The sequence below is a fragment of the Meleagris gallopavo genome, chromosome 1 (genome assembly GCF_000146605.3).
Source record: "Meleagris gallopavo isolate NT-WF06-2002-E0010 breed Aviagen turkey brand Nicholas breeding stock chromosome 1, Turkey_5.1, whole genome shotgun sequence".
NCBI classification, from domain to species: Eukaryota; Metazoa; Chordata; class Aves; order Galliformes; family Phasianidae; genus Meleagris; species Meleagris gallopavo.
The window spans coordinates 180,357,039-180,371,013 of NC_015011.2; the positions used below are offsets into that span (position 1 = coordinate 180,357,039).

The window sequence follows — 13,975 nt, forward strand, 5'->3', positions numbered from 1 at the left end:
AGGTTTCCTGTTCTCATCATCTTTCCTTGCTTCTGAAGGGATCAGGACACCACCTGAGCTCTCACTCCTTCAGCTAGTTGTCCTAATACCCTAAAATCTCTTGAAAGCCCTCAGACCTTTCTGCACCATCACTGCTGACTTAAACAACTAAAAGCTGGTCCTTGGATTATTACCTCACAAGACAAGGGAGGTTCCAAGTGGCCTTTCTCATGGGGAGGGTCCAGTCAGTATACTGGGCCCTCTGTTCCTCTCAGAAGGGAGTTGCCTATGACAACTACCCTACTTCTGTTCCCACAATTCATTCGACAGGCAAGCTGGCTTTATTATTTTTCAATTGTATAAACAGATAACCTGGGTCTTCTATGCATTAATAGGAAATTCTTTACATTATTAACATAATAAATAACATTTACTCAGCTGTGTGAGCACACTACTACTAAAATAGATCTCTCATTAAAGCATGTATTTCAAGTTAAAAGCAAGATGCCAAGACCAAATAGCGTGAGTTGGCATTTGCAATTTAAAACATGTTTTTATCTCCCTCTCTTACCACCCAAAGCCATGGACAAGATGAAGGGATATTAACACCACATTCTATTAGCCTTTTCATTAAATATGAGCTCTGAAGAAATATTTCTCCCTTCAGAATCAAAGCAATCCCATAATTAAAGCAAAATCATCTGTCAAGTCACTTCTGCATATTCAAGCATCCATTGTCATTCATGCTGACTAATGGAATGTGCAGGATTAGGAACACTTTTTGAGGAGAACTACAGAAAAACACTTCTGAAGGAGTTTACCTGTTCTCCTTTTTACAATCACAGTTTGAATAATTGCAGCTGGACACAACAGAACGGACAGAAGCCCTGAAGACTTAAGGACCTGCTGCTGTTTTCAAGAGGACACATCTGAAGAAGCCTCTGAAAGCACAGGAGTTCCACAGCACTGTGATATCACAGTGGCATTTCACACAAGCCAACCCACATAAACAGTGTTGTTTGGCGTGCAGATCAAGAAAAGGGAGGGACTGCTGGAATCCTAACACAGAGGGAAATGGTAGAAATCCACATTTAGATCCAGTGGCCAGATACCTTAAAACGTGGAATGAGTTTTAAACCAGACCATACAATCACCCACATATGGAAGAATTATGGACCTCCTTTTCAAAACCACACTTAGCATACAGTAGTCTCTCACATGGCAAGAATGGCAGCTGCTTTATATCCAGAATGTGACTGGAATGGTTTCAAAAACATCTCGTGCACAACAGTCAGTAGTCCCAGCTGATATCATCCTTCTGTAGTGAGGTTTGTATAGTCTGCATATCTCTCAGCAACTGAAGGTTTTTACGGCTCTTCTCTCCAGGTTTCACTTTGATGGGACCAGCATCCTTTCCTTTGGTGGTTACTGTTGTTGTTACTTTAACCTCACTCACAGGGAACTTGCTGTCTTTTTTGTGTTTAGCAGAAGCCTTTTTGGACTTGCATTCTCTTTTAAGTCTCTCTAGCTGAAAGGAAAGCCCAAATGAGAACATTAATCTCTGACGCTGTCTTGGTTTAAGTTCTGCAATTCTTCCAGACAACTGAGAAATCCCACCACTCAGCTTGGTCAGCTACACAAACAAATGCTTCCGCACTGCCCTGAATAAGCAGCATCTTATTTTCCTTACATGGCACTGCTATATTCACATCTTCAGAGCAGTGTTCAGATTATAGGCTGAACTATAAGGTTCACTCTTTAAAAACAGAAAAGTTGATTATGGTTTTATGGGGAATGCCATTGTTACAGTCCAGTGATTAAAAAACCGACAAAAGATTTTCCACATATGTACTTCTGATCTTAGCAACTTGTCACTGCCAGAGATGGGAGAATACCAAGACACCACTGAGACAAAGAGCTGGTATCCACACACAGCTCTACAAATCACAGCCATACTCAGCAACAGAGTTAGCACAAGGTTGTATGGCAACTGGACAGTCCAAGGTGCAGACATTCACATCATCAAACCACAGAACAAGCAGTATCCTCAGCTCCCCCACATTGGGTAGAGGTCATCTCCCCACCCAATTTATAAGAATCCACATTGAGGAGTGTCAGTGAAAGCCCATGGGAATCAGCTGAGGTTATCAGAAGTTTAGATTTTTCTTCAGTGCAAAGAAAGAGCATTGCATGAGGCCACGTGCAGCTGGTTGTCACTATGATCCTCATGCAAAACAGTTGCTGTGGTTCACCACAGCTGTTATGTGTGCTGAGAGTGAGACTGATCCAAACATGCAGCTACCTGATGTGCCAGGAGGCACGACCAGGAATACCTCCCAGACTGAACACTGAGGTCCAGCACTTCTCCCATTCCATTCCCACTCTATACACTCCATTTGCAGACTGCTCACCCAGCTTACAGGGTGTTTAGAGACTTAACAGCTGTGAAACTTGCTGTTGTACTGTAGGTGGTCTTTTCCCTGTTTTGCAGATGAGAGGAGTATAAAATGTCATGCAAGATCAGATGATTCTGCCCAGGAAAGAATGAAGAGTGGGCACATGGGTAACATGGTAAAGCCATGGTAAGGCATAAAGCATCCTTCTGCAGGAATACTGGAATAGAAAGATAGAGGCATGCAGACTGACTTTGGACGTGAAGCTAAAGCTAGGCACTATGCTATAATAGCTATTCCTGCTTCACACTATGGCTGCTACATTAGAATATACAATGCAGTAATAAAGATGCAACTTCACAGAAGCATGATCCTAGGCAAGACTTACCTGCAGCCAATGCCTTCGGACTTTGCTGATCTGGTCTGCCTTTGCCTCCATCTTTCCTACTAGTGCCTCCAGTTCCCTTTCCAGATCTTCCCTTACTGCAATGGTTGGAGCTTCCTGGACAAGCTTAGACAGCTGCTGGTGATCACTAACATAGAATATAGACAGATCAAAGCTTGCATTAGACTTAGTGCTGGTGTACAGCAGCCCAACAAGTTCAGCATGCCATAGTGAACCAATAAGAACACTTTTGTTAGTGAGCAGCATCATTAAGTTTGCACATCCTGGCAGCAGGCTGCTGCAAGATGAAGCTGTCAATAACCAACAGTTTCAAACTTCTACATGCACATTTAAAATTAAAATTAATGACTTCTTAAGGAAGAGAACTCAGCACTTGTTCAGTTACTACTTTATACATTTGCTTCTACTACTGCTGCTGAGCTGTCAGACAATTCATAGTCTGTTAGCCAGGATGAGCAAGAGAGCTAGTAAAGCTGTCTCTCCATGGAATGTTTGTCCAATGTATTGGGGGCTGTTGTTACACTTCTCCCCAACCCCTCAAAAACGTGATACTGCTGCACATAAACACACGTATGGAGTCCCACATGATTACCAGAATCAATCTGTAATTGCAAAGAGAAAGGAAAGCCTCTGCAGCTACAAGAATAGATTATATGCCATAGATTTCCAAACATGAATGCTTTTCCCAGCAAGACTTTCCAACTTCAAAGCAAAAATATAGAACGTATGCATTTGTAGCCTGCAGTGCTGAATATATCAAACTTACAAACTCATCTGCCCAAACTCATCCTGTAAAGTCAGCAGAACTTCTGAGAGTTCTTCCTGTGATGAAGAATAGTTCTTTGGCAGAGGTGGCTTTCTGCTTCTGCTGGCAGGACGACCAGCACTGATGGATTTTGCTAGTGGAGTATCATTCACCACACGACTGTTGCACAAAGCTTTTGTGTGATGTTTCATGAGGTGTAGGACGTGCTGTACATTGGCACCAACTGAATGACTGGGACTTGTAGACTAGAAGGAAAATACCTCTTTTAAGTGACATTGCCATCAAGCTACTTATCTTAATGAAACACATAAACGAGAATTTATTTGCTGCCAATGTATTTTTATCTTTGAGTGGATACGCATAACAGGAATAGCCTGACCAGCAAGCAGCACAGAAGACCCATGTTAGGAAATACCAGTTCAGCAAGCTTTTTGAAGATAAACTGGAATAAAAGAGCCAAAGAAAAGATCTGACCACTGGGTGTCAGGAGTGCACCATGCCAAAGCAATTTAAGGAGCTGCAGCTACTGAGCATTAAGCTTTGGAATTCGGCAGCTCACCTTCCCAGCTACAAAGGGTACATCACCCAGACACAGTCTGTAATGGGGCTGCGTAGTGAGATGGCTTGTAAGAGAGCATTTCTGAAAGGAAAGAAGAGAGAAATGTTTATCAAAGATGACACTACAGCAAACCCACTGTTCCTCAGCTTTCTGATAAAAGAGGCAGCCTACTTTCTGACTGCATGCACACATTTATTTCACTTCTCAGTAACCACCCCTCTCTTTCCCATTACCTTCTCTGGCTGCTTAGTTTTTTTCCTGGGTTTTCTAGCTTTTGGAGAAAGCAGTGGTGATGCTGCTTGAATCAACAGTCTGTTGGTTTCCAGGCCTGTCTGAAGCTGCAATTAAGGGAATGAGGGAAATAATTAAAATTATATTAACAGATTACCAGAGAGGAAGTGCTCAGATTGGCAACACAGCAGCTTTTAAAAGACAAGCTCTCTGGAAGCAAGGCCTGCAAGTGCTTCTGCAGCCTAATCTAAACATCAGACAAGAACACTTCCTTCAGTAACACTTCTCATCACTCATCCCAGCAAGTTAACGAATGAGTCGTGCTGAATAACTCCCATGCAGGCAGGTGTCAAAACAACAGCTGTGTTTTATACTTAACAAAATACTAAGGAATTCAATTGACCAGCCCTCTTCCATTGATTTTGTGGCATATACACTCTGCTGATTCTTCTTACAGCTTTAGAAATCATCTCCCAAGCAATCTCAACTAGAAGCAGTCACAAAACACTTATTATTAACTTGAGCTTACCACTTACTGGAAAGGTTACAGAAATACTTTTTCAGCATACAACTGATGAGTATGTAATGACCACAGAAGAAGGCCAGTGTCTTCCTTTACAGATTCACAATCTCTCTTTTTGCCTTCTTACAGTGTTTCTAGTTAAAATTATAAAGGGAGCACACTTCTTGACCTTGATCTATTTAAAGCAGAGATCTTCACACACTCTTGGCTACGAATTAGTCTGAATTGCTTTTCCAACTAGCTTCTCTTAATTAAAAAAAAAAGAACAAAGCTTAAGTGCATAGATGCTGCTAGAAAAAGGCTTCCAAGGCACTCAGATGAACATCAGGTGAGAGGATGGCGTGAAGACCACATCTGCATTCTGTATGTAGCAAACATTATCAGCAAATTTAGTTGAGAAGTTGATGAATTAGGAAGAACTAATTACAACACATAGCAGAACAAAAGAATTTTCCTGCTGTTACCTCAGCAGCTTTTTCCTGAACAAGCTTCCTTGCGTGTTCCTCCTCCTGAAGTTTCAGTTCCAGCTCTTTCATTTTTTTCTAGTCAAAGTTGAATGAAAACAAAAGCATTACTGGCAAAGCAAATTCTTTCTTCATGAAGTGTACAATACTGAGAGGTTCAGCAGAAGTTTATCAACTCAACTTGCAACGTTAAGACTTTAGAACTAAAATCACTGAAGCAATATTTATATTTATATAGGCATAATATATAATTCATATGGGCATAAATACCACAGCGTAGAGGTTATGCTTTAGATTGAAATTTTTTTTCTGTTTTTTACTTCCAGAATTGGTATATGAATTTAAGTTGCAGCCTACAGGAAGAGTAATACATGAGGTTGAACTCTGATTTTTTTGACCATACAGTCACCTTCTTAATAAAGATTAGAATGGAAAGGCAACTTAACATCATCCACCAGTGACAATGTGTCAGTTTTTGATTCCCACATGGACAGCTGCACAAAGATCCCTGTTTAACCTGCATGTGATAGTTTTAATATACAAATGCTGAAGCAAATCTTTTGTTTGAACTGAAGGCTGACAGGAAGCCAAACCAATGCTTTCACACAGAAATGGACCAAGCATCCACTTGGTCAGTTGTCTCAGCTGGAGGGTACAGCTGAAGTTGTGCAGCAAGAATGCATCTCGCTACATCTTCAGAGACAGACCACTGTGGAAATTCTGTGATATTCCCAAAGTACTTTTTTCTTTCCTACAAAAAAATAGTATTCTGAAATCCCCCTTCCAAGTTTAGCTCTCACAACAGTTACATCCCACAGGCAATGTAGATTCCTGGTCTATGACCAAGAAGTAAGCAAGCCAATGGCCTGGCTAGTGGAAACACAGACCTTCCCTGACCACATTTCCCATTGCATAAGGTAACAGGACTGCAAGCTGGCACCAAACTGATTGAAATGCTCTGCTCAGTCATTGCTAACCATTACAAAAAATCCACATGTGAAAATAGAAATTATTTTAATATGTTTTTGTCCATTTTTTTTAAGTTAAGTGAAATTTCATGTGACCATCACATACACTGATCACTGAAGTAAGTCTCAAAGGACTTGAAATGGAAAGGTATGAGAGCTCAATGATACAGGAAGCCTTCACTTCCTAGTGGATGGCTGCCAAGACAAACACCCAACCAGGTCTACCAGACAGAAAACATCTCTGGTGTGAAGGCAGCTTCCACCTCTGTGCTTTACTGCCCTGCAAATCAGCATTTGCTTGGCAGCTGAGCAGCCAGCACATGCACAGCTCCAGCAGGGCAGTTGCTGCTTCTCACCACCTGGCAATTAGGGGAAATAAGAAAAGCAGAAGGAGTAGGTAGCACATAGCAGAAGTAATGAGCATCCTGTTGTGGCTGTTTGTTCACAGAACAGCATTCTGGTTTTGTCTCATGGTTAGCATTAAGACAAGACAACTAGCAACAACAATTCTTCAAAGCATATGACATGCACATATATTCAAATTCTAGCTGATATGTAGAAAACCAGAGTCCTTGCCATGCTTATAGCCTCCATCATCAGACATAGGCATGCTCAGATCCTCTCAGTCAGCTGTCCAGGCATTGTTACACTGTTCTTACACCACACACTTCTGAGTTGAGCACTCTGATGAGGAGACCATCAGATGAATGTGAATCTCAGTATCTTTTTTTTTTCTTTTTTTTTTTTAAAAAAAAACAACCAATATCATCTTCACGTGGCTTGAAAGCAACACTAGGTAACAGCTCTACAAATCTTAGTGATTAAAAAGCACACACACAACTTCTGCTGTCAGAGTCTGAAATTAGAAACAGGGAAATTATTGCTCAGAGTGATCACCTCCCCACTTTCACCCTTTTCAGCACGCCATGTGTGGAAATAGCCCCTATTTCTCACTTCAAAAGAAGTTTGCAGATGTTTTTGTGGTCTTGCCACAACTGAAGCAGAGATTACTATAGAAAGAAGAGCTGCAACTGTTAGGAGTGTGCAGTCACCCTTTCAAAACAGTAAGATAACACTTGCACAGCAAGGTTAAAGCAGGAACATGGTTGACAAGCAGCAGCAGTCCAAGCTGCTGATCTAGGAGCAATCCATGACAGCAAAAGGATCACAAGGAAAATGACCTTCAGAGCTAAACCCAGATTTCCCTATTTCAAGAACTGATTACTGTGTGAATTTAGTATCTTTGATCCAAGAGAAATAACTAAATTTAATGCTGAAATTCTGTTCAGCAGCCGACAGTCACAAGATAACAAATAACCCAGCCCCAACAAACTTCAGCTGCTCTCAGTCCAACGTTTGGTAAATGCTCATTAGAAACAATTCCTGTTGCTGAACCTCTTATTTCAACCCTGACTCTGGAAGAGCCTACACAGGAATACTACATTTGGGCAAGAATGCCTGGAAGACACTCATAGTTTGACCTGGGTAAAGAATAGAGTTCTTTTTATTCTATAAAAGGAGCTCACAATGGGGTGTCAAGATCTTGACCAACTTCTTACAGCTGCCTTGGGACACAGACTATCAGGAAGAGCTGTGCTGTCTAAAGGTCAGTAGCAAGTCATCTAGCTGAAGATTCTTACACACTCCTGAAAAAGCACTATATCAGCACCTGGTGAGGGCTGCATGCAGGTGGCAAGCTTACAATTTTGCTAGAGTCCAGAACTATCCCCAGTACCACACTCCAACAACATCCTGTCTGCTCTTGAAAGGGAGAGCAAGTCACTGGGTGGAAGCCTCTGCCACATTAAAGCCTTCTGTAGTTCCCATACTTCAGTCTTGCGGTGTCTCTCCAGCAGCAAAAAGGACGCGGATTGGATTTCAGAAGCCGACAGCATAGATGGGACACAGAAAAAGGTATGATGGAACGTGGCCATACTGAACTTTTTAAGCTATTGGTTCAAAACGTATCCTGAAAAAGCAGATTAAGTGCATTGACAACTAGCTAGGGCTGGAGGGCAGGCAATGCCAGGCTGCAGAATTCTGCCCACAAAATAATGGCATTTCTTAAGACAAAGGGCAAGTGGCAAAAAAACAAAAAACAACCAACAACCCCAAACCAACTAAAACCAAAACAAACAAAAAGCCAGCCACACTACACCCTCAAGTCAAATCAGCTAACATCCAATAGGGTGCAAGGTACCTCAGGGAAGTCAAGAGTTCACAAACATCCACAATCCTACGTGCCAACCAAACACAGGAAACAAATACCAACAGATATGGTTAAGTCTAAACAAAACTCCAACTGCTGCAGGGTGCAGTGACCTACAGCCTGACTGACCATGTAGACTTCAATCTTTAAAAAGATCTTTACCTGTTCTTTTTCCCTATGGGACATTATATTACTCAGCTCTGTTATTGTTATGTAGCTACAAAGTGCTGCATACAATAAGCAAGGTTTATGTGTTACAGCACACACAACAGACCTCTGCTATGGACTGCATTGTAGTAAGCCTGCTGTATTCTTTCTCCAACATATCCAGCTTCTCCAGTTTCAACTGAACATGTGATTGATCAAGCCGTTCTCTCTCCAATGAATCCTTGAAGGGAGAAGTAAAAAGGAGAATGATTATAAGCACAGCAAAACAAGCACATACATGGCAAGCTTTGTCCGCAACACAAAGGACCACAAAAGAACTACTTCATCTGTCTATTCTATTCTAAGTGGTGCTACAACTAAGGAGCAAATAAGCATTGTTGGCACAGCTGGGAACTCTGCCCATGCTGGGACCTCAAACCCAGCCAGAATGAGATAAAAATTCTGCAGCCTCCCCTCCCTTCCATTCCAAATAGGACGAAAGAATATTTTATTAGTCAGTAATTAGAGGCAATTGTCTTTATTTCTTCAGTAAATGTTTAATAGTCTGAAACAGGGGAGCCACAGAAGCTAGAGAATAGAGAGCCCTAGGTGATCCACACACCTACAAAAGAAAGTTTAAGCTCATTTCTGATATAGGGCAAATCCCCGCAATAACTGACGATAGGAAAAACAATTCACCATTATTTCTACAGAATGAATATTTCAGATCCAGTTTCTTTCAATTAGTACTTTTCCTGATAAAATCTCAATAGATTTGAAGACCAAATACAAAAGGGAAGGTTTGTCCACTGACAGTTAGTTATTATACTCCAAGGCATATGGATGAGCTTAGGCAAGTGAGAATTACTTGCTGGTATGTGACTCACTAATACCAGAGCCTTTAGTACTGCCATAGAGACAGATGCACAAAGGTAAAAATACCAGGGTCCTAATAATACAGAAAATCATATAAAGGCCAGCTCAAACAGACATCCAGTTTGTTGGCATTAACTCTAAGAAATCATGACACAGTTCATACAATTATGGTTTTTCCCCATTTAATCCTGAGAACACACCTGTTTCTCCAAGAGCTGCGTCTTCTCCCTTTCTGCATGCTGGATCATTTTCCTCATGTAGTCCAGCTGTTTCTCTAACAGGCTGTACCGAGACTCAGCAGCTGCCAGCTGAGAAGCCAGTTCTGAAGGTAACAGAAGGCCAAAAAGTGAAATTACATAAAGTGTTGCTCATTGGGGTTGTTTTTTGACATTTTTAGGACACTCCAAAAACAAGCAAGGAAAGGCTCCTCTAGAATTCAGACGAAGCTGAATCAACTCATACACGCAGCAAACCCCCAGAGCAAAGTTTGCTTTTAAAACAATTGCTTCAAAACTCCATGCTTCACTACAAAGAGACTGAACAAAGTCAGCTAGAACAGTTTCATGCACTGATGAAGCCCAGATTTCATCCACATCAGTGTTCCCTACAGCAACCAACCTTGGTTTTTCTTTGACACTTCAGTTCTGTCGCGCTCTCTGTGCTGCATTTGCTCACTCAGTACTTTCTTGTAGTCTGCTGTTTCTCTGCTGAGGTGTTTGACATTCTCCTCTGCCTGAAGCCGTTCCAACTCCAGCCGACGAATTTTTTCCTGAAGATTCCTCAGAGCAGAAAATATTGCTGTAATTGAGTGAGCATCTTTTGTTAGTTGCTTTTACAAGCACGATTCAAGTTTGATGTTACCTTGAAAAGTGTGCTACGTAAGAAAGCCAGAGCTCCTCCCCACCAGCCAGGACTCCCTCCATGAATTACTGCTCAGGTAAATATTCTGCAGATTAAGTGCAAACAGTGCACCTTCTGACTTTTGTCAACTGGAAATTTAAAGTGACAGCTGAACAATTAAAGCAGTGGCAACTTCTCCATACATTTATTATGCCTCCACAAGTACATGCAGAAAACATCGCTATTAATGACCACAGAGGAGAATAAAGGTCAGATAATAAGAGATGTTTATTTCTCCAAGCAGCAGCTAACCTGTTATACCTCTGCTATACCTGTTATACCCCTCATGCCCACAACACCCGTGCCTTCTCAGTGCTAACCAACCATCCCATTTTCTGTTCCTTTCCCTACTCCAACAATTGCTTAAAGCCCTTCTACACTCATCACAGAAAAAAAAGCAGCTGCAACATAACTCTCATCACCTTGCCATCAGATCACCTGCTGGTAACGTGAAGCATGATGTCTGTTAGCTGTATTGTTTCATTCTGCAAAGGGAACCACAAACATAAGCCCCTTTCCCTACACAGTCCTACTGAAGTATAACATGAGAACACGAGCACAGACAGCTGATAGTGCAGACTTACCTGTGATTCATGTTAGCCTGATCCTTTGTGCTTAAACCTTCTCTAGAGAAAGAGGGCACGAACACAGGAAAAACTGAAACTGCATTTTTGGTTGGGCATCACATTACAAGAAAGGAAAAAAAAAATAGGATGTGTTTTCCAAAGTGAAAAACGCATCAAAGCTTGAAATGTAGAGTAGAACGGAGTCATCAGCCTGCTTGCTATAAGGCAATTTAAATGCTTCAGAAGAGAGTGACAGCAGTCACAGCTAAGAGGAAAGTTGTAGATGACCTAATCCAATCTGTAGGACCAGAATCACCAACTATACTCTCTTCTCTTGATATTACCATTACCAGGCCTCAGGTGAAACTGGCATAGCTGGAGCTACAACAGCTTTGTTACATAATCCCAAGGGCTAAATTAAAACCTTCGAGTATTTACAGCAACAAGAAGCAAAATAGTTCACTGAAGAAATTTGAGCATTGAATGGATAAAGGTGGAATCCTACAGATGCCAAGTATCACTCAGAACAAAGAAATATCCAAGGAACAGTTACTTCAGACCAGCCTTCCTGATTAGAGTATTAAAACAACCACCTACCTTGAAACAAACACACCACACAGGAGCCCAAATCAAAATAAGCAGAGAGTTTACTCTGCACAGTTTCCAGGTTTTAAATATGATTTTTTTAGAACAGGGAGGCAGGAGCAGTAAGGAACCTGAAGAACAACCAGATCAATTCTCCCATTTGAAATTAACTCCCAAATCCTTATCCTTCCTAAAATACATACTCACAAAAATGTTAGGTGTTGTAAAGTCTACACAAAGATATTTGAGAAACTGTCTTTCGATATTATTATTTCCTATACGCATTCCTACTTACATATATATACAAATGTATATATATATATACACACACATATTTAATAAACCATATCCCTCTTTAATAAGTTGTCCCCCTACCTGCACTTGTTTCAGAGTTGCAGACTACTTGCTTGAGAAAAGTTGGAAGTAAAAACTTAAACACCAAGAACTCATCAGTAATACAACACAAAACACCATGTACAAAAACACATCTGTATCACTTACAAGTAAGCTCCTTGCTGCACATCCAGTTTTTGTGTCATACAAGTCCTTCAGCTGAGCCAGCAGCCCCCTCAAACTGACTGCACTGTGCATGTCAGAGCATATATTACATTTCATTCAATAGATCATTAACACCCAGATCTCTAAACTCCAACATTAATTACAGCATTGGAACAAGTACTTGAGCCTATCATGACTTTATTTTCATAGACTAACTTAAGGTTCATTCTAAATCTCATTCCCTTTTCCCTTTATAGGGAAGAAAACAGCAGATCTGTCACAGCCTCTGTGCAATGCCAGTCTCCAGTGGCTGTTTTCTCAAGAGCCTGTGCCAGGCAGCTCGCATAGAATCATAAAATGGCTTGGGTTGGAAGGCAACTCAAGGATCATCAAGCACCAAACCCCTGCCACAGGCAGGGCCACCAATCTCCATATCTAACAATAGACCAGGCTTCCCAGGGCCCCATACAGCTTGGTCTTGAACACTTCCAAGGATGGGGCATACACAACCTCTCTGGACAGCCTGTTCCAGCACCTCACTACTCTCATATTAAAGAGCTTCTCCCTGATATCCAACCTAAACCTTCGCTCCTTGACCCTAAGACCATTCCTTCCCTCATTATCTATCCAAGTAAGAAGTTGATACCCAAGAACACAGAAGCAGTTCTGCCTCCTGCCTATCCCAGCTCCTTCCTGTACTCACTTGAGGAAGCTTTGGAGGATCCCTCACCGTATTCACCAAACTAAGAGAAAACTAACAAAGAATGGTTTTGCTCTTCTCAGAGGTCAAGCAAAATAAATCTCTTTGGTTCGTGTTCACTTTCAAATTAAGCAGGAAAGAAGGGAGAAATAAAGAAGCATAAATGGGAGTAAAAAACTCCCTCTTTGGCACTGCAGAGCTCTCAGTTCAGCATTTTGCCACAAAACACTCCTTTCTGCCTGTTGTAAACATATCACTGCTAAACATGCACACCACTCCCTTTGTACATGACAAACCTTCTTGTTTCATCAACACCAAACACCTTCCTTTGCTCCACGCTGTACTGGTAACTGAAGACTCATTCTATTTTGGAAACAGGTAAGAAAGCAACTTCATCAAGTTATTATTGTTCAAGGTTGGGCTGGATGTGGCTCTGGGCAGCCTGCTCTGGTGGTTGGCGACCCTGCACATAGCAGGGGGGTTGGAACTCAATGATCATTGCGGTTCTTTTCAACCCAGGCCATTCTATGGCTCTGTGATTCTTACCTCTGCTGTTGCTCTCAGGATAAGGAACCACAGGTTTCTGCGGGGAGCGCAGCAGATCGGAATTGATGAAGGGCTTGTGCTTTGGGTAGTCCAGGTAGGAAGCTGCAGAGAGTCTGTCTGTGGCCGATGCAGACTTCGGAGTTTTGCACAGATCGCCCTGCGAACGAAACAGAGCCGTTACGGCACACGGGTGCCTGTTCCTCTGCCACAAAGGCGGCAGACCCAGATGACGAAGCGTGGAGAAGCCCCGCCACAGCACACGGCAACGGCTCCAAGGCGGTATTCCTCCCCTGGCAGCCTCGGGCTGCGTTTATTTCACACCGCAGGCTCCTTCCTGCCAAAAATAAAGCACCTCAGAGATAAAGCTCTTCAAGCTAGCTTTTAATTTCTGCTTTTGCGCCGCAATATCGCTTACGGCGGAGCCCCGACTCAGAACCAGCTAGGCGCGCGTTACAGGCAAGAACATCAGCGCAAGAGAAGAGGAAACGCGTTGATCGAAGGGACAGAAACGTACAACGGCCGCTCAGAAGCGAGAAGTGCCCAGGCGCGGCCCCAGCCTCACGTCCCCGCGGACGCCCCGGCGGTCTCACCGTGCGCTGCTGTCCCCGCGCCGCCGCCGCCATGTCCACTGGAGCCGCGCGCGCTCAGGCACGGCCTTT

The 13,975-nt window shown here is 42.4% G+C and overlaps 1 protein-coding gene across 2 annotated transcripts; it reads right to left on the reverse strand.

Moving 5' to 3' along the window:
- Positions 1-297: 297 nt before the first annotated feature.
- On the reverse strand, positions 298-13,975 carry CEP57 (centrosomal protein 57). 2 transcript variants are annotated; one of them, XM_010729115.3, is made up of 11 exons: positions 13,907-13,975; positions 13,317-13,473; positions 10,140-10,319; positions 9,722-9,843; positions 8,773-8,886; positions 5,322-5,399; positions 4,337-4,441; positions 4,104-4,184; positions 3,545-3,789; positions 2,761-2,905; positions 298-1,507 (listed from the first exon to the last, which is right to left on the reverse strand). In XM_010729115.3, the coding sequence occupies exons 1-11, from the start codon at positions 13,937-13,939 to the stop codon at positions 1,271-1,273; spliced, it is 1,497 nt and encodes a 498-aa protein (XP_010727417.1). In that variant the 5' UTR covers positions 13,940-13,975; the 3' UTR covers positions 298-1,270. The 2 variants fall into 2 exon arrangements, with proteins under 2 accessions (XP_010727417.1, XP_019467832.1); XM_019612287.2 differs by lacking the exon at positions 4,104-4,184.